The 21,961-nt window shown below is 37.4% G+C and overlaps 1 protein-coding gene across 1 annotated transcript; it reads left to right on the plus strand.

Moving 5' to 3' along the window:
- The first annotated feature begins 76 nt into the window (after positions 1–76).
- On the plus strand, positions 77–21,779 carry BLZF1 (basic leucine zipper nuclear factor 1). Its single transcript, XM_046682900.1, has 8 exons — positions 77–114; positions 217–410; positions 1,449–1,523; positions 10,155–10,594; positions 12,441–12,640; positions 14,602–14,730; positions 16,367–16,586; positions 20,382–21,779. Exons 3-8 carry the CDS (start codon positions 1,493–1,495, stop codon positions 20,565–20,567), a joined length of 1,206 nt encoding a protein of 401 aa, XP_046538856.1. The 5' UTR covers positions 77–114; positions 217–410; positions 1,449–1,492; the 3' UTR covers positions 20,568–21,779.
- The last annotated feature ends 182 nt before the right edge of the window (positions 21,780–21,961 follow it).

The raw sequence follows: 21,961 nt of genomic DNA on the forward strand, positions 1-21,961 counted from the left end.
GACGGAACACCGCCTACCTCTTTCCCGCATCGTCACTTCCGTTTTGTTGACAGATGACCCGGAAGTTCAAGGCACTACGCAGATCGGGTCCGAATGTTCTGTGTTTATTTTTAAGTAGGCATCTATCCACTTTTCACTTGCTGAAGCCTTATACCTTGTATTCTGTGTTACTTGAATTTAAATGCACCACAGAGTATGTTTACCTTTTTCTTTTAGAAAAATATTCCGGAAACGAAACCCTGAGTAATCGGAAATGATTAGTAGTGAGCGAGAAGCTTCGCGTCACGAAGGCCTGGGCGGGTCGGCTTGCGAATGGAAGAGGAGCGTGCGGGGAAGTTAACCCAGTGACGCCGAGCCGAAGGACCTGTAAAGTGAAGCCCCCTGGCATAGGGAGAGTAAGAATCTTAGAGGTAAGTCCAAGAACGGCTTGTGTAACTAAGAAGGGATGTTGGAAAGTCACGGAAGTCTGGGTTGGAGTTTGGTGTTCGCTCGATTTGGATTTAGGGAAAGGTTGCCTGTTGTTTCGCATTTGTTCAGACAGGGATGGAACTTCAGATTCGACTTCCCGGGACGGCAGAGGTGGACAGGCTTGTCGCTTTCGCACCTGTTACCCAGCACCCCACCTCCACCCCTTCACTTGGGGTTGCCCGCAGACGCTCGCCGTGCTCGTACATTTCACCGTGCATCTTCCGAGCGCAGTTTCAGGGCTCATTGCTCTTTCCAAGGGTCTTCAGAGACCTGTTTCCAGAACATAGAAGGAGGGTTTGTGACTGTTGAGGAAGGTAGTCGTGGAAGACCCTGCGCCGAATTATGTCGAGTACTCAGAGTGATCATTTTTGCGGTGAAACCAGTTGTCATCTGATGTACAGTTGATCATATTAATATCATTGCATTAGTGTCCCCTTCCTTCTCGTGTTCTCCAGTGAAGCTGTAAGGCCATGCATATCTTTCTGAAAACATATTCTGTGCCATTTTAATTTTATTACCGAGAAAGTGCAAATTGTTATCGTGAATATTTTTGTCGCTTGTTAAACAGATGAACAGAAGCTCCTCTCTGATATATACAGTGAACAAATTAGTGTCAATAATGTCTCCTGAGAAAGTCATTACTACAATTAGTTTGAAATTCCTGTTGTCATATCATTAATACAAAAACCCCTCCGGTAACTTCAGTGCTGTTTCTGACTAAAATTCAGACACACTTCTGGTCTTTTAGAGTCTACTGGTGAGGACAGTGAAGCAGAAATTTGAAAGTAAATCACTCCTAATTTTTTTGAGAAATTTGGTAGCTGTAACAATATCACCTGTGAAAAAGGGATGTGAGCAACACTCCCTTTGTAAATGCATCTGTACAAAATGCAGAAGCAAAGAGAATAGAATATTTAAATTACAGGGAGTTAATGAATGTGTTTATGTGGTTTTAATTCTTTCACTTTATACATTTTTAGGTTTTTCAGTAGAAATCTTGGGGCGTGTTTTCATTGGTTAAAAAATGACTACTCTTGAAAGTTTAGAAACCAAAGGTAAGTGTTCTTCTTTTGATGATAATTGTGTTTGAAACATGAAATTTATGACAATAGGATGAGGGAATGTTTGAACCAGATAACTAAATCTCACAGAGCCCTTGGGAATTATTTGTGTTTCAGATCTCTTCATGTTTGTTTTGTAATGCAGTGTGTACATTTTAGTAGTTAAGATATACAATTAAGGGGCCGGCCCTGTGGCCAAGTGGTTAAGTTCCCACACTCCACTTCGGCGGCCCAGGGTTTCACCAGTTTGGATCCTGGGCGCGGACATGGCTCTGCTCATCAGGCCATGTTGAGGTGGGTCCCATATAGCACAACCAGAGGCACTCACAACTAGAATATACAACTGTGTACTAGGGGGCTTTGGGGAGAAGAAGAAGAAGAAAAAAAGAAAATTAGCAACAGATGTCAGCTCAAGTGCCAATCTTAAAAGAAAAAAAGATATATAATTAAATATTAACATCATTCGGTAGTATTTACTAGATGACTACTGTTAAGCTTCTAGTGTAAAAGCAAAGTTTTATAGCTATGGACTCTATCCACCAGAAGATTAAGATTTAAATAAACAAGACTATGCATTCTTAAAGATTGAAGTAGGTAGACAAACAACTAGCAGGTATAAAGGACCTCTTTCTTGTTGCAGTGGTTTGCGAGGACTGCTGTAACAAAGTACCACAAACTATGGGGCTTAAACAGCAGACACTTATTGTCTCACAGTTCTGGGGCTAGAAAGCCAAGATCAAGGTGTTGGCAGGACCAGCTCCCCCTGAAGGCACTAGGGCAGGATCTGTTCCACCCCTCTCTCCTAGTTTCTGGTGGTTTGCTGGCAGCTTTTGGTATTCCTTGGCTTGTAGATGCATCATCCCAATCTCTGCCTTTCTGTTCACATGGCGTTCTCCCTGTGTGTGGGTCTCTGTGTCCAAATGTCCCCTTTTTATAAGGACATCAGTCATATTGGATTAGGGGCCCGCCCTACTCCAGTATTATCTCCTCTTAACTAATTACATCTGTAACGACCCTATTTCCAAATAAAGTTACCTTCTGAGGTATAGAGGATTAGGACTTCAACATATGAATATTTGGGGGGGACACAATTCAACTGACAGCACTTGCTAACTTCAGTAGTTACTTTTTAGTGTTCCTTGCTTGTCTTCTCTATAACATTTTATACTGGTGATCATTCCACCTTTTGAAATACCTTGTTTCCTTGACTTCTAAGACATCACTCTTATTTTCAGCCTACTGTGTAACCCTTCACTGTCCAATACAGTAGCCACATGTGGCTCTTTTATTTTTTATTTATTTTTTTTAAGTCAAACCAACACTTTTATTGAAAGAGAAGAGCAAAGCCCCCCACCCCCCCAGTCCTGGCAGCATAGGCCTCAGGCTTGGCATCTGGGTGTCCTGTAGCCCGAGAGCTCACATGTGGCTCTTTTAAATTAATATTTTTAAAAATTAAAAATTGAGTTCCTCAGTCACACTAGCCACATTTCAAGTGCTCAATAGCCACATGTGGCTGGTGTCTATTGTACTAGAAAGTGCAGATATGGAACATTTCCATCATCGCAGAAAGTTCTGTTGGACACCACTGCTCTAGCTGTATTTTCTGTTTCTTTTCATCCCCCTCTTCTGGTTTATCTTTTAAATATTAATGTTTTTCAGCTCTCTTACTCTTCTACTCTCAGGGCTTCAGCACTTATCTGTAAGAATGATTTCTTATAGATAATCTATCTATAGTTCAGGTCTCTTCCCTTGTGATTCAGACCTTATAGCCTACTGCCTACTGACTTTATCCACTCAGACATTGGTAATAGTCTTAGCATGTCCCAAAGTGAACTCCTCCTAATTCAGGTTATTCTTGGGTGGAGTGAGTTCTGGAGGTCGGGGCTGTCAGTGAGAGATGGGAAACTATTTTCTAGAAGCCAACTTTGCAGCAAGCAGAATGCAGCAACTCATTAAAGGGGGTTTAAATATGTTTAGGAAGCAAGGAAGAGAAGATTATGCCAATAAATGTTTAATTGAATTTAATTCAGCTATGTGCAACAGCATTTCGAGTTACCAGAAGGCTTTTGTGGTATTAGAATAAGCAAACCAGAGTTGTAATGAAAGTAATAAACTGGGGATTAATGGGAAATCGGAAAATTAAATGGTAACTAATGTGAAAAGGTGCACTTATCATGGTTGACATTTGTCAGTTGCCTGCACTTCCTGTAACTGCCTCAGAAGAGAAGCAGGATTGGTTTATAGCGACAGAACTTCCTCTCAGTGGATGTCTGAGCAATAGTATCATCATGAGGGGGATGTGTCCTTGCTATTTTTGAAAGGGAAACATGCGATAAATAGGAACAATTAGAAAATTAGAATTTGAATCCAAAACTCTTCTTGGTTGCAAGACTAAAATTAAAATTAAAGGTGTTAAAGTCAGTTTAGTGAAAGTAGACCAAATAGGAAAGTCTGAGACAGTTGAATATTTATAATTCCGTAAAATAGTCTAACTTTAACATGCTTTCTGTAGAATAATAGGTATTAGGTGAAAAAGGTTTCCATGGGCAGATAAATTTGGGAAATGCTGGATAAAAGGAGAGATGATACTACAGGACCTCTCAGAGCCTCTAATACTCTAATGTACACTGTGAAGCTCCAAAGAGATATAGTCTGCAGCATTATCCACAGTTCTTTGATCAGGGAGCTCTATTCATGAAGCCTGTGACAAAAAGAATGTTTGGATTCCATGTCAATAAATGTGGGCCTAACTCCCTACATTTCACCAGTCCTTGGGGAAGGCAATAAGAATCCCTGGGGAAGGCCATAAACCTTAGATACATTTTAATTCGTTGATAAGCGATCACAGGTGGAAGTGACATTGATGAATAATTGAAGAATTGTTTTGTTGAGTCCCTTCAAAGAGTGGAGAAGAACAGGGGTTGACGTTTGCTTTACTTAAATATTACTCATAATTATGGAGCTGGTACCTTAGATCATTGTCTTCCCACTTGAGAGAAGGTAATTACTTATGAATGTGTCCTGGATTGTGCCTCGTTCATATGTAATAAAGGTTCCTATGTGTGTCACAAGGAAAATAGAATTATGAAGGGCAAGTTACTGGGTGAAAACATGTAAATCCTGGACTCCCGCTGCCTGTCTGGGCCCATTAGTTAGAGGCATAGTTGTTACAGGGAGGGAGCTGCCATGGGATACATAGTACAGCGTTGTTACTCATAAATGCTTGAGTAAGTAGAACAATTTAAATAAAGTTAAGAGTAAACTGAGGTTCACCAAGTTGATTGAATTTCTTGATTCGAATTTTATGACATATTTTGTTTGAAAAGAGATTTCCATTAAATAGTGTTTCTTTGGCTTTTAATTTTAGCATTAACCACTTTGTGATTTGTTCTCAAATCTCCAGTACCTAAAATTCCAACTCAAAAATGTTATGACTTACCTAGAAATCCTATTTAACCATGACAGAGTGTCGTCCCTGCTTCTTATTTCTTCAGCTTCAGTGGGGCTGAATGGTATAGCTCTAGTTTGTCTTTTTGTTGTCTTTTTTTTTTATTATTAATCTGTAGTTAATTCATGATTCTACATTACTTCTTAAATGCCAGAATGTCTTAGTGACAAAATTAAATCTGCATTAGAGTTAGACAAACTTAAAACCAGATCTTCAGAACATGGGAACAGGTCTTTATTTTCCGAACAGTTCAGTAAAATTCTCCTCCTTAGCGCTACCGTGCTACAGCATCAACTAAGATACCCAACCCTTTATTTCACTTTTTGAAGTATTCCTTTGTTCATCTTTTTGAAAGTAGAGTCAGTCCTAAGACCCAAAGGATGTTTTAGTTAACATTTACTATAGAAATGACAAAATATTTTATTCTAATGTAAAATGTTTTGTAAAATAGACCACATTAGTTATACCCCAGATGTCTTTCCACCTCCTGTCTAACTAACATAACTCAGGATTGCCAGTACATTGCTACATATGTAAGAAAAATTCCAGAAAAAATCTGTTAAATGCAAAAACAGTTCCAAAGTCTAGTGATAGAACTTTGTAAGACTTTAGCATAAGACAGTAAAAGAATTATATTTTGTGACATTAATTAAGCTTTCTTTCTCTGTTTAGTCAGGATCCAAAGTTTATTAGGGATTTTTTAAAGATTAATAATAATATAAGTAATAGGAGCTAACATTTAATGAGTGCTTACTGTGCCAAACACCATTCTAAACACTTTACATATATTTCTTATTTAAGTATTGCACTAAATCATAGGTATTAAGCATGCAGAAAAAAACAAAGGACATAAGGAATTGATCTACTGACACATTGAGAGAGTCATTTTGCGAGGCAGTTTGACAATACAGGTCCTCACCTAGCATATTAGTTCTACTTCCAGGAATTTATTCAGAAGAAATAATTCAGAAGTGGAGAAAAATCCCTAGGCATAAAAGTGTTCACTAAAGTGTTATTAAAGTGAAAAATTGGAAAGAGTCTAAACATCCAAGAATAGAATAAGTAATACTATATTAACTTGAAGGAATAATGTGGCCATAAATGAAAAATATGAAGACTGTAGCAAAGCGGAAAAATATATTAAGCTTATAAAATTAATTATAATTACAAGTATATAAAAATATGGAAGAAATTTTAAATAATGAAAAGTTATTTTAGAGTGATGAGAATATAGGTAATTTTTTCTTCTAATAGCTTTTAATAATGTAATGTTTTTTAAAATAGTAATATAAAGCAGAAGAGATGTGACTGTCTGTGAAGAGAATCTGTTCTCTGTCTATATTAAGAAACTTTGAAAGAAGAAAAACCAACCTTATTAAAAAGTAGAAACCTAATAAATAAACCTAAGGGAGTATTCTTGTTAGGTATTTCCCTTGCTGTAAAACACCCTAACAGGTGATTTTTTTCAGTTATTTCTTAACACTACCCTGAGCAGGCTAACCAGTTCCTGTGGTTCTTTGGCTGGAGAATTCCATTTCGAGGGCCGGGATCCAGGAACCAAGATAACAGCAATCTTTACTTGAATTTGGAATGTTTAGAAATTATGTAATCCCTCTTTTAATATGTCTTTGTACTTTAGAAACTCTTAAGAAAGGTTTAGTTTTAATAAGACCTTATTATTGCTCTTACCAAATTGATTAAGTTCTCCTAACTGCATGGTTACAGGAAAACATGATTAATATTTAATTAATTAACATTGATTAATATTTAATTAACATTAATTAATATTTAATTGATCAGGGCATGGTACTTAATATCTAATAATTGAGACTAAGGACATAGTTTGCTTTTCTTTTAAAAACTAGGCATTCTGTTTCCTGTCTGTGCGTGAGAAGATATATATATAGTATATAATAACATAATCATATATACATGTGAATATATACATATATATATGATTTGGCTAGATAGTTATGAGTTTACTAAAGGGCTGGTCAGTAGTCCATGATTATTCTTAATTAACGTTTCTGTAGAAATAAAATTTCTATAGAAATATTTTTGTACCACTTATCGCACACCAATTATATATTACGCTGTAATACATGTTATCTTTTGACATGTATGTCCTGTCTCCTAAATTAGCTAGTAAGTTTCTTGAGTATAGATGTCCCCACTATTTCACACAATGTCTAGCCAATATTAGGCACACAGCAAGATACTTGCTGCCTGTGACCAAAGTTTATCATAACCATTGTTACATGTGCTTGTCCTTTCCCCCTCCCCTTGTTATCATTCATTTAGTGTCCATCAGATAGAGAGTACCAGGCGCAAGGCACTTTGCTAAGAATATAGTGGTTAACAAGAGACGCATAGTCCCTTCCCTCTTGGAACCTATATCCTAGTGGAAAGCACAGACATTATATAACTAATTACACTGAAAAAAATGTCTATTTACCATTTTGCTAAATGGTAAAAAGAGAAATGCAGGGTCTTTGCTATAGGAGCATATAAACAAGGTACTCAGCCTAATCAGGGAAGGTTAGAGAAAGGCTTCCCTTCAGAAAGGTTGAACTGAGATTTGAAGGATGAATAGGAATTAACTGCAGAGGAGAGTGAGTTAGGAAGAATATTCTAAACAGAGAAGTGTCTGCAGAGGAAGGAAGGCTTTTGCTGCTCTTGAGACTGAAAGAAAACAAATAAGGCTGGAATATAGGGTCTGAGGGAGTGAACTGCAGAAGTTGGGACCTCGGATATAGGCAGGAGGCCAGATCACGGAGGGCCGCGTAGGCCATGCTAAGATCTTGGTCCTTATTCTGCGAGTGATGGGAAGCCATTCAAGGGTTTGATGCAGATTAGATCTGCATTTTCTTAAGGCTCACTGTAACTGTTATATAAATTCTGTGGGCTTTTGTGGCCTGACAAGTAGGGTTGTTAGCAGAGGCAATAAGTTCAGGTTAAGGAGGCAGAAGTTGTGGTTTGTGGAAGGCCTCTCTGACCAATTAACAGTCAGATTTGGATTCAAATCCAATTTTGACACTGATGATTTGGACAAGCTATTTAACCTTTCGAAGCTTCTGTTTCCATCTATGAAAGGGGTACTGGTGTGCTTGCCTCATGAGACAGTTATAGAAATTCCATGATATAATGCATCTGAAGGTCTTAGAAGAGTCCTTGCCACATAGTAAACTGAGTAAAAGTTAATTATTACTACTATTCATAGGCCTTGGCTTCCTTTTCCTCAAATGTATGCTAGACTTGTAAAATGAGAGGGAATCCAGCATGTAGCTCAAAGGGATGTTACCGAGTGTACTAACTCAGACGCTCCATGCAGGTTCGGTACTGTCCTCAGCTGCCTCCTCAGGGCTCGCAGCATTTCCCGTTCTCGCATGTCCTCCATTCTTTGTAAGCTTTAAACCACTTATTTTCTTGAGTCTGAGAAGTTAGCCCTTTCTTGGAGGCAGGTGACTCAGTGAAACTCTTCTTATACTCCTTAATTTGAGGTAAGGTAAAATGGGGGAGAAGAAACATTTTTGTGATTTGGCTGGAGCAGTGGTAGTGTAGTGGTGAGCACAGCTGTCTTCCAAAAGTTATCTGAACTAATGATGGCTAGTCAGGTTTGGCTTATGTGAGGGAAGATCATTTATTTCAGTTGAGCAAATTAGTTTGGTACACGTGTGCAGCAATGCATTAAGTGTTACGGAGAAAAGGGATGGAGTTACCATTTACTGAACGCCGCTAATTGTGTACGAGACACTTTATACACTGAGGCGGCAGGAGTATATAGAGTGGTTAAGGCCCCTGTCTTTGTGGCCAGGCTACCTAGAATTGAATTCTGCCTCTTCTACTTACCAGCTGTGTGGTGTGACCATGGGCAAGTTCCTGAACCTCTTCATGGCTCATTTCCCTCATCTATAAAATAGAGCCTATCATATCTACCTCACGGGGTTATTGTAAGGATTAAATGAGTTATATGTAAAGCATTTAGAATAGTGTTTGGCACATAGTAAGTCTTTTATAAGTATTGGTTGTTGCTCAATATTTTCTCATTTAATAGTCAAAATAACCCTAGATGTAGATATTACTAAATTCATTTCATGGAGATAAAAACTGAAGCTGAGATAATTGTAGGATTTTGTCCAGAATTGTGCAGGTAGTAGTGGTGCAAACGGGGTTCAAAACCTGACCTGACTGACCCCAAAGTTCATATCATTTCTATAACTCCATGCTCCTTCCGCTTGTTTAGGGTATAATGCCTGACCTAATGTGCTTATCAGACATTGGGAAATTGAGATTAGCATATACAAAACCCATAAAATGATCATTATGGTTCATGATTAAGTTCCAAACTGAATGTTTGAGACAGTAAGTGCCATGGGCATTCAGAGAGTGGGCTAGAATAACTGGGAAGATTTAATGGAAAGAATGGAGTTTAAGCTGACTTCTTAGGGATAACTTAGAATCACAGTAAGCAGTGAAAGCAGCCATTTACGAGAATAAGGAGCAGCAGGAACAAAGGCCTGATTGGAGGCCTGGGGGAGAGAGTATCGAACAGTCCGGTTAGACAGCTTGTGCAAAGCATTCTTTGCCAAAAGTTCACAATAACAGATGAATCTGTTTTGAGGTAGATGGTTTCAAATATGCATATATATAGCTATTTATTTTTTTATTGTTTATTATGGTAACAGTGGTTTATAACATTATATGAATTTCAGGTGTACATCACTATATTTTGACTTCTGTAGCTGATACTTTTTATATCTAACATTATTGAGTGCCTGCATCGTGCCAGGCGCTTGATCTTACTGTGCTCTTTCTTATCACAGCTCTGTTGCATAGTTGTTACTGTCTCCATTTCGCAGATTTGGAAACTGAGATTCATGGAGGGTTAAATTATTTACCTAGGGTCATACTAGGAAGTAGAAGTCAGAGCCAAATACCTTGATTCCAGATCTCTTGCATTTTCTACCAAGAGAGAAACCATTTACTTGAGGAACGTTTGAACCTGTAAGACTTTGTCTTTTTTTGACACATAATTATTTTGAAAATTGCTTTTTACTCTGAATTTTTTTCTCTTCTTTTTCGTGCCAGTAATTCTGAATGTTGGGTAAAACATGACATAGCATGTTCCTAGGATTTCCCTTCAGTAAGTACTTTATCTTTGGTTTTCCCCTTTTTAGTCACCCTCACTTCAACCCCAATCCGAGGAGCAGGAGATGGAATGGAAACTGAGGAGCCACCTAAATCTGTTGAAGTTACCTCTGGAGTCCAACCCATAAGGCATCACATCCTTCAGAGTCCACGAAAGAAAGCAGTTACATCAGAGAGCCCAGGAGTTCTCCAACTAGGGAAGATTCTCACTGAAAAAGCAGTGGAAGTCGAAGCTGTAAGAATATTAGTTCCCAAGGCTGCTATAACCCATGATACGCCCAGCAAAAATGCAAAGGTTAAGTCTCTGGGACATCATAAAGGAGAATTCCTTGGTCAGTCAGAGGGAGTTGTCGAACCTAGGAAGGAACTATCAGAGGTAAAGAATACACTGGAAAAGCTCAAGAACTCTGAAAGGAGGTTACTACAGGACAAAGAAGGTCTTTCAAACCAGCTCCGAGTACAGACAGAGGTAAGAACAGCCTTCAATGTTTTAGGGAGTACTGCTCCTTACATCTGGACCTTCTAAGCCTGCATGTTAGAAAATTAGAACTTGGGGCCAGCCTGGTGGCGCAGCTGTTAAGTGTGCACATTCTGCTTTGGCGGCCCGGGGTTCGCTGGCTCGGATCCCAAGTGCAGACATGGCACTGCTTGGCAAGCCATGCTGTGGCAGGTGTCTCACATATAAAGTAGAGGAAGATGGGTATGGATGTTAGCTCAGGGCCAGTCTTCCTCAGCAAAAAGAGGAGGATTGGCAGCAAATGTTAGCTCAGGGCTAATTTTCCTCAAAAAATAAAAATTATAATTCCTCTTGTGAAAATAGTTGTCATTCACTATAGCTTGTCATTTTTCTAAAATGCTTCCACTTAAATTTCACACTCTCCCTCAGGGCCTTTAGTAGAACTAGTTGATTTTGGGAGCTTATACTGTAGACCAGGTTGAACACGGAAGTGTGAGGTGTTTTGGACAAGACCACCTATAACTTGTAAAGGAGGTGACAGTCTATAAACTCCCAGACCAAGGACTGAGCAAGTCAGGCTTTGAAACTGACTCGTTAGCGATACTTGTTTTAAGGATCCATAAATTCCAAGTAGTTTTGCATATGTGTACATAGTACTTGGAATAAGGAGAATGGTGGTATAAATATTGGTATCTTCACTGTAAATGGAAAACAATGCGCAGTGCTTGACTGTGTTTCTTTCCTCTTTCCACCTTAGTCACCATTGCCTTACACTCCACTTTGTTTCTCTGTTAGAGTCTACATCTTTTTGCTACATGTTAGTCTTTGTAAGTGACACCATGGTTAGTGGTTCATATCCAAATATATTTTTAAAGAACTAATTTCTAATCATAAAAGTAGTACCATATTTGTAAACATTTTAGGAAATATAGAAAAACAGTGAAAATAGTACCACCTATAATCATACCATCCAAATGTAACTACAAAATTATACATATTGAGTTCATTTTTGTCTTATAACTCACTTTTTTAAGTTATTAATGTTTTCCCATGTCATGAAATATTCTTCTACAATAGCATTACTAATAGTAACAGCATTCTTCAATGGCTGCACCATATACCAATACCTATTACTGGACATTTGTTTTAATTTTTTGTGTTTTCCATAACAAGGTAAAGAACATGCTTATAGATAGCCTGAATTGCTTCCTTTGCTTAAATTCTCTTTTTTCCCCCATCTTCTTCTTCTCCCCAAAACCCCCCAGTACATAGTCGTATATTCTAGTTGTGAGTGCCTCTGGTTGTGCTTGTGGGATGCCACCACAGCATGACCTGATGAGCAGTGCCATGTCCATGCCCAGGATCCGAAACGGCGAAACCCTGGGCCACCGAAGCGGAGCTTGCAAACTTAACTACTCCGCCATGGGTCCAGCCCCCTATTTGCTTAAATTCTTAAAAGTAAAAATCCTAGGGCACAAGGAAGTTAATTTTTAAATGTTGAATAAGATAAAAACAAAAACCCACATAAAATATTCTCTGTCAATTTATTGGCTTAGTTTTCTAATTTTTTGCCTTTAAGTGTTGACTGGAAGCAGTTTGGAATTTTTATGATACTGATTTGTATTCTTATTATAAAAGGCTCAATTTATAACCACATGAGCTATAGTTATAGATATATAAAGATAGAGATGTATATGGTTTGTATATATTATGAAACTTAAATACTTATTTTTTGATATACACTTAAGTAATAGAGGTCCAAATTACACAGAAACACAGTTTCCCTTTCATTCATTTTGTTACATTAGAGTCAGTGACGTTGCTTAGAGCTTGTTGTGTTGGTCATGTGTTCTTCTAGGTCAATCGTGAGTTAAAGAAGCTGCTGGTAGCTTCTGTTGGGGATGATCTTCAGTATCACTTTGAACGTCTAGCCCGTGAGAAAAATCAGCTTATTTTAGAAAATGAAGCCCTAGGTCGAAACACAGCTCAACTTTCCGAACAGTTAGAACGTATGTCAATACAGTGTGATGTATGGCGAAGTAAATTCCTCGCAAGCAGGTATTTTCTATTTTAAAGAGTATTTCATTTTCTAGTTTTTGCTCTATCATATTTTTGACCCATAACACAAGAAAGTAGATTGTATTGTGAAAATTTCTGACTCAGTTTGTCAAAGTATTTCATATATTATTTAAGATGTGGGCTCTCCCTCCTCTGGATGGCCATATAGTCTCCCTAAATGGAGAAGTGATATCATAGGGATCCTCCCTCATCCCAGGATCCTAGGGCACTACTCTATAGTAGAAATCACTCCTACTACAATGTTTAAGACCAAAATAAAATTGTAAATTCAGAAATCTAATAAATATTAAAATCACAAAAACAAACTAAATTATTTTTCCCCACTTTCTCTCTGGAGAACTCAGATTTCATTGCCACTCCGTTAACATAATATTATTTGTCCCTCATGTTCTATCATCATAGCTCTTTTAACTATGTAATAGAGCTTCCCAACCTTTTCCTCTCCATGCGCCCATAGAAAATGATAATATTTGCATGGCCTACTGGGTGAGGCTACTCTCCAACAAGGTGAAAACCCCAGGGCCCTAGTCCAGGCCATGGACACACTGATAGTTGGTAAATTCTGCTATATATTATGATTCTTGTCTGTTTTCCTCTTCTCCTTCTGACTTTGAGTTACTGGAGAACAGAGTCTAGGTGTTAGCCATCTCTGTATGTTCAGTGCTTAGTGAGGTGCTTCTCACATGATATGTTTAATAACTGTTGGTTTAAATTCAGTCACCTAGAGGTTGCTCACAAAACACCAAAGGTTTCCAGGCTGTAGCTTAAGAACCACTGATTGTGATGGATGAATTTTTAGGAAAGTGATTCTTCACGTCTTATTATCTATGATACTTTCTGATAATTGATGACTTTCTTAAAATCCTTAATTTGTTTTCTAATTATGCTACTGTAAGATGCTATTTGGAGAAATGAACTTAATGTTCATTGACGTAGAATGAAAGTTAATTCTCACTGAACAGCTTAAGAGGCAAATCGTGCATATATTATACAGATTATTGCAATATGTAACTTTTTAAAATATCCTCATCAACGCTGATTGTAACATTCTAAGGGGAATAAAAATTATACTCAACTTTATTGGTATTTTAGTTGATTTACTTTTTTGGTGTCAAAATTATTTTAAGGAATTCAGTGGTTGCTATGGTCTGAAACTTTAGTTTTAAGATTTTCAGCTAAATAGACATATTTAAAATTTTGCTTCAGTTTGATCAATAAGGAACTGGTTAGATAAACTTTGGTACATCCAATCAGAAGAAAACATGAAGCTGTTTTTTTAAAAAAAGGGAATGAGATAGCTCTATATGTGCTAATGTGAAAAATCACCAAGATAAATTATTAGGTGAAAACAGCAGAGTATAGAAAATTTGTATTAAATAATCCCTTTCCTTAAATAAAATGAATATATTTATTTTTAACACATACTTTTATATTGAATATACATCAATTATTTTAATCTGGAAAAATGTATAAGAACTTTACTGATTACGTATAAAAGGAGGACGGGGATGCTGGACAGAAGGAAAGACTTAGTTTTCCTTTTATTTAAGTCTTTCTATATTAATATTTTTCTAAAGGCAAAGAGGTAACTGAATGGTAGAAAAATAACTCATTTTTTCCTCTAAAGTTTTCTGTATTTAAAAACATTTATTTTTTTTCAAAATACGATCAAGATTGAAATACATTCCAAAAGTCACTTATAGAAAAGTTAAATAACTGTTTCCTTTGTCATTTTGTAAATGAATGTTTTAATTGAATCTCTTTAATGAATTCTAAGCTCATAAATATTTTAAATGCTTTTTAGTGAAGATTTAAAAACTGAGAAGTTATGTCAAATCTTCATAAGCTTTTGAAAATAACAGACACAAAAGTAGTTTATTAACTTTTATACAGTGTGCTATTGTCAGAGAATTTATATGTAAGGTTTTAATCTTTTCCAGGGTCATGGCAGATGAGTTAACAAACTCCAGAGCAGTTTTGCAGCGTCAAAACCGTGATGCACAGAGCGCTATACAAGATCTCCTGAGTGAACGGGAGCAGTTTCGTCAGGAAATGATAGCTACCCAGAAGTATGGCGCTGGTTTACATTCTGAATTCTTGTACTTTCTCCTGCAATTTTTGTTATTGTGATAGTTTTTTAGTGTTTCTCCATTTACTTACTGAGCATATACTTTGGAGTAGTAGCATTTCAAAATAGATACCCAGGGGAGGGAGAAAGACTAAAAATATGTAAGACTTGCTTCTTTATGTTCTTAATTGGGGTGAGAATCAGTTATATCTATAATAGAAGAGATCTCTGGATTTAAAGCAGTTTTTGGTTATAGTTTTAGCACTTGTGTATAATTTTTGGTAGAAGCCAAAAACTGTGCCTGTCTTTCCTTTGGAAGGAGAACTTTTGGGGGACCATTCTACAGTATTAGATCTTATTTTCATGTCCATATGCTCTAGAACTATCAAAATTGATGGTCTTCCTTAAAAGTGCTTCGTCCTCTATATAATTGATTTATTACATAGCAAATCAATAAAGGTCACAGAGGAAGTCATAGGGGAAATTAGAAGAATGAAAACACAATATATCAAAATACCAGATTTTGTGGGAGCAACTAAAGCTTAGAGGGAAATTTATAGCTTTAAATGCTTATTTTTAGAAAAGAAGAAAGTCTCATCAGTAATCTAAGATTCCTCCTTAAGAAACACAAAGAGCAAAAGTAAGCAGAAGGAAGAAAATAATGATAAGAGCAGAAATAAATGAAATAGAAAGCCAAATGCTGGTTCTTTGAAAAGATAAATTTAAGAAACCTCTAGGCAGTATTATCAGCATCAGGTCTGAGGAGGAGGGTGCACACTATAGATTCTGTAGACATAAAAGAGAGAACAAGGGGATGTTATGAACAGCCCTGTGCCAGTAAATTCAACAACTTAAATGGAATGGACTAACTCCTCAAAAGACGCAAACTACCAAAGGGTACTCAAGAAGAGATGACTTGAAGAGCCTTAAGCTATTAAAGCAATTGAATTGGTAGCTAAAAACCTTCCAGTAGAGGAAACTCCAGGCCCAGATGGATTCACTGGTGAATACTAGCAAACATCTAAGGAAGAAATAAAACCAAATTTACACAAACTCATCTAGAAAATAGAGGGGAAAGGAATAATTTCCAAGTGAATTTTGTGAAGCCAGCATTATCGTGACACCAAAACCTGACAGAGACATTATAAGAAAAATACAGACCAATCTGTCACATGAACATGGATGCAAAAGTCCTTAACAGAATTTTAGTAAGTCAAATGCAACAGTTCATAAAAGGCTTATACATCATGGCCAAATAGGTTTCATCCCAGGAATTGTAGGTTGGTTTATCATTCAAAAATCAATTCATATAACTCACCAAAAAAAGAGATATCATATGAATATCTCAATAGGTGCGCAAATCAAATCAGTAGTTCTATACTACTAAATGAGTATACTAGTCTATTTTATCTATACTAAAATATGAGAACTAAAGAAAGTACTGTTGAATGATTTCCAGATAACAACCTAATAAATTAGTGCTTTCTGTAGTCTAACGTATTTTAACAGACTTCCTGATTTATTGAACTCTGAAAGATGATATGATTTCAGAATTATGTTTCTCATTTATTTAATATTTTGGATTTTTATATTTTATCCTCTTATTAACGTTCAGTGTTCATGTGTGTTCTGTGCAGATTATTGGAGGAGCTCTTAGTCTCCTTGCAGTGGGGAAGAGAACAAACTTACTATCCTAGTACGCAGCCACACAGCACAGCAGAACTAGCGTTAACAAATTACAAGTTGGCAAAAGCAGTAAATTCTCACCTTCTAGGAAATGTTGGCACCAATGTTCAAAAAAAGATTCCATCAACAGTTGAATTCTGCAGCACCCCAGCAGAAAAAATGGCTGAAACGGTAAAATATTTCTCTGTCGTGACTTGTGTGGAACTTCCAAGTATGTTTTCTTTCTGAAGGGTGACATGTTCTAATGGAAAGTGCCTGGCATGGGGAGTTAGGGCATCTAAACTTTATCTTAAGGAGAAAAATGTAATTGTTTTTAAAGAGGGTCTATTTTTTAACTACTGAATCATTGATAATCCTTTTCTTGAGTTCATTTTGATATGAAAACCACTGTGTCGAATTTTTAATGTAGTAATCATGAATGGATAAAGATTACTTCGGATCTAAGAACTTATTTGTTAATTCCCACACATAGATACAAATGTGACGAATACTACAGAATCAAATCGTGTAGACCTGGTACCTGCAGTCCTAGGTGAATTCAGGGTTCATGCAGATGACCTGTCAGATGCTGTGGTCTCACAGTTCTACTGCCACCAAGGTCACCTCCATTGCTCTTCAGTATCTGCCTCCTATGTTCCCATCTTAGGCCTTGTCATTAACCACAACTGTTCCACTTCTAAAATCTTCAACTCATTGCCTCTCTCCATGATCTGTGATCTCAGCTTCTTTTCTTTCCAGCTCTGATTCTTTCATTCTGATTACCCGTTTCTTGATCACATCATCATTTTTATTCCCTTGATCCCTACATGTCTTCTTCATGTCATCAGCTCACTCTCCTGGCTTTTCCTGCCATAGCTTGTCTAGACTCCATTCTTAAGCGCCTTTCTCCCTTATCCTTCTTTTGGGTACCCTGAAAAGCCTAGTCCTCTATCAGTTCAACTGCTTGCGACCTTTATTTCTATACCCATCAAACTGTTACCTCACAATCAGCATATGACTTTGGTTCCTAATTCACAGAAGAAAAAGAGGGCAGAGGTAGAAAACTTCCTCAAGGTCCCACTTGATATCTAGCAGCCTACCTGTATGGCAACCAGCCTTACGTACATTTCTCTCACTGGAAAAGGCGTCCCTCCTTCTCCAAAGCACAGCTCCCCTCCAGGCTCAGCAGGCCTCCCCCCAGCAATTATCCCTTCTCTCTATTGCCTCTTTCTTTTTTGGCTTAAGCATATGCCAAGTGTCATCCATCTAAAAAAGAATAATCTTCCCTCTAGCCTAAGTTCTCCGCATATGGCCTTATCACCTTCCCTTTACAACCAAGAATCTTGGACAAGTTGCCCATACTGGTTTCTGCGTACATGCCATCCATTCCTCAATTCCTGCCGTCACTTATCCCAATAGACTTCTAGCTTGATAGTTCTCAAAAAGTACTCTTATAAAGGCATGAATGTTTAAATACTTTATTGTCGTGTTTTACTCTATTAAGCACTCCTTCCTTGAAACTCCTTTGACTTTTGTAACATTACTTTTTCTTGGCCCTCTTGCTACCTCTCTGAATTCTGCTTCATACCTTTTTTCCTCCTTTAAATGTCGATGTTCCATAGGAATCTGTTCCCTATGCTTCTCAAACTCCTCTAGTCCCTGAAACACCATACTCTCCGAGCTCTTGCTGCTTCTGTGACCATTCTTTCTCAGTATTTGGGGGAGGAGAGCATCCTCTTCCTGTGCCTATTCTTGAGCCTTTCCTCACATAACAGACTTCTGTATTCTCTAAGGACTATCCAGGCCCAGTGTATGCTTATGACTTCTTCGACTGAGACATTTTTTCTGAGTTCAAGAGACATCCAGCTAGACATCCCCATTTGCTTGTCCCACAGAAAGCTGAAAATAGAACAACCTCTTTTTGCTTTTGCATTTCTGTTCCCCTCTCTCTCCCCAAAAAGAAGAAGAAAAATAACCTGCTTCTTCTCCTGTACTTCCTATCTTAATGAACTATACCTACCAAATAGGAATGTTTTAAGGATTCCATAAAATAATGCATATAAGGGGGCCGGCCCTGTGGCTGAGTGGTTAAGTTCATGCGCCCCTCTTCAGCGGCCCGGGGTTTCGCCAGTTCGGATCCTGGCCACAGACATGGCCCCGCTCATCAAGCCATGCTGAGGCGGCATCCCACATAGCACAACCAGAGGGACCTACAGCCAGAATATACAACTATGTACTGGGGGGCTTTGGGTACAAGAGGAAGAAGAAATAAAAAGAAGATTGGCAACATATGTTAGCTCAGGTGCCAATCTTTAAAAATAATAATGCATATAAGGCCTATAGCAGATTCCAATATATAGTAATTTCTCAATAAATGGTAGCTATAATTTTTATTTCCTTCATCTCCCTAATGGTTTTACAAATCCTATCAGTTCCTTCTAATTTATCCTCTGTCCCCAGTTCAGACACCTGGCCTGCAGCCTTGACTGTTACAGTAGCCGCCACACCAGTGTCCCTGCCTTGCTGCTTACTGCCTTCCAGGCCATGCTCTGCTGCCAGAGAGTTATTCCAACTGCTACTCCAAAAAAGAAGAAAGTCAGTCCAGTCATCTTGGTACTCCTGTTCAAACAGCTACCAGTCTCCTTCATTGTTCCTAATCTTTAGTCCATCTTCCCTTCTCAAAGGTTCAGGTGTCCCGTCCCTTCCTTCCCACACCCGGCACCTCACAGTGCAGCACTGTTAACCACTTTTCATTCCACGGGTATGCCACTGTATCTCATGCCTCTCTACCTACTTTCATTCTGCCTACACTGCCCTCCTAGGAACTCTCTGCCTTTAAGAATCACCCCCCCCGAATCTCACCGGCAAACTTCGATGTTCCTTCCTCCAGGCTTCCAGGGCATTTTATACATCTATCCATTATAACATATTCAGGTGTTAATTGTTTGATTCTCCATCTCTCTCCCAAACTGGAAGCTCCTTAAGGCCAGGGACTGTGTCTTATGTTTCCTCAAGGTCTGGCATAATCCCTTGCACATAGTAGATGCTCAACTATTCACTGAATGAATTAGTACCTAAAACTAAACTCATCATCTTTATTCTTTCTCTTCTCTTTTTCTGTTCTCTTTGTTCAAAAATTGTGTCGCTGACTACACAGTTGCTGCCAGTAGCATTTGGTATAATTGACTGCTGCTCCTTTCTTGAAATACTTCCTTCCCTTGGCCTATGTAACCACTGCTTTTCACAATTCCTTTCCAATTGCAGTGCCTATCTCCTTTATACTATAACCTGTGGTGGTGGGGGGGAGAATATGAATATGATAAACAGGAGCGTTGAGCCAGACTTGTTATCCTTGCCCTTAATTGGAGAATGTTTTTCAACCCAAGAGTTCCCCGTTGTGGGTCTCACTAAAGGAGACAGAATAGGAAAAGTCAGAGCAGAAGAACTGGGAGAGCATGGTGTCCATGAAACCCATGAAACAAGAACATGCTTGTTACATAAAATATCACATATAAATGAGAAAAAGAGAAATGAAAAGCAATTTATTTTACAAGTAAGTGATCAAAAACTTTGAAATAAGATTTCAATAGAAGAATAAAAGCAGAATCCTGATTCCAGGCAGTTGAATGAAGGACTGGAAAAGGAAGGCAGGGGTGCTTTGTGGTTAAGGACAAAAATTGACATCACTTAAGGAATTGATATAACCTTATTTTCTATGTTTTCATGGTTTTTCATCAATATCCATAAGAGAACTTTATTTCATCATTTTTTAAAAAATAGGTAAACTAGGTAATGTAACAACTAGAAATCACTGTTAAATTTAGAACTTTTTGAGAAAAAAGATACATTTTCTAATCAAATTCATTCAGATGTTTTTTATGGTAGTTACATATTAATTAAATGAAACTTTATAAGTAATTATACATCAATAAACGGCTTTTACAGTCCCTACTGCATACTTCTGACATTACTTCTTATTTTCCTTAGGTTCTACGCATTTTGGACCCAGTAACCTGTACAGAAGGCTCACCTGATAATCCATTTGCTGAGACCTCAACAACCACCTTACTTGCTACAAAGAAAAATATTGGACGATTTCATCCCTATACTAGATATGAAAATATAACTTTCAATTGCTGTAATCACTGCCAGGGAGAACTTATTGTCCTTTAACATGCCAAGTGTTGAAGGCATGCTACAGCACTTGCTTATTACCCAAGAGTCATTATTATTTGGGAGCTGGGGTTCTTACAATGCTACAAGTAATATCACTTTCTATTTAAATAATATATATCCCCAAAGATGTTTCATGTACTGGACTCCAGATTACCCTTTCTTAATAAATATCTCAGGGTAAGAAAAGAATGAAACTGTAGATATCTTTACAATAGAGAATGCTTTCTAGGCATTACATGATGCTTTTCCTAAAGGACACTAAGAGAAAAAGATTCTGTACCTGTCTTTTAGGCCCTAAGTAATTATTTATCTTGCCATATATTTTATATGAGCAGATTTAATTTTGGCATTATAAAGCAAGGATTGGCAGACTGTGGCTCTGGGTCATGCGCAGCCATACCCATTCATTTACTATTGTCTCTGGTTGTTTTGCGCTACAACAACAGAGTTGAATAGACGCAGCAGGGCCTGCAAAAGCCTAAAATATTTATGGCCTTCAAGGCCTAAAATATTTACTATCTGGCCTGTTACAAAAAAGCTTTTCTGACCTAGTACTCTAAAGTAATAATAGCTGGGGCAGGGTAGGGGGGTAATTTGGGGGGCCACAAAGGAGGCTTATGGAAATACTATGGGTGAAAGGAATAATCTTTTAAAAATAAATGCTATATGCTAGGAAAATTCAAAATATTTTACAGCCACATTAACAAGTGTTTCAGCAAAACATCTTCTCATGTTGGTTTTATGCAGGGGATTCCATATTTTGAATGGATGTAACTTGACATATATAAAGAAACAGATTCTAATTATTGAGCTCATTTTGGCAAATGCAACAGAACAGGAATATCCAGTCTATTTATAAAATATGGTGAAAAAAGTAGGATCTTTCTAGAACATTGTGCAAACTCAAAAGTACAATCCATCAATTAATTTATATTATGTAATATATATTGTTTATTTATGATGGACCATCATAAAACACTCTTTTATAGGCCTTTAAAAATGTCCACAAAATATTTATACCTAATTATACTAATTAGTTGCTGAAGTGCCTATCAATAGAGAAATCTTTAAAAGACAAATCTGGTCAAATAACAATATATTTTAATTTCAACTTAACGATTTTTTTTAATCTGGTTCATCTGATTTATATTTATAGTTTCAAGTGGCAATAAATTTCTCTACCTTGTTCATTTTGAATATTGATTTTTTCCCCTGAAAATGATATGCTTCAGTTCACGTCTTCCTCTAGCTTATTCTATTCACAGTTGATTCTTCAGCCTTTCCTTTAGGTTTATTTAGTATAAGACTTAGAAGAAAACATAGATGAAAAGGTTCATGACATTGGATTTAGCAATGATTTCTTGGATATGACACCAGAAGTACAGGCAACA

Source organism: Equus quagga, chromosome 13 (genome assembly GCF_021613505.1).
Source record: "Equus quagga isolate Etosha38 chromosome 13, UCLA_HA_Equagga_1.0, whole genome shotgun sequence".
Classification (NCBI taxonomy): Eukaryota; Metazoa; Chordata; class Mammalia; order Perissodactyla; family Equidae; genus Equus; species Equus quagga.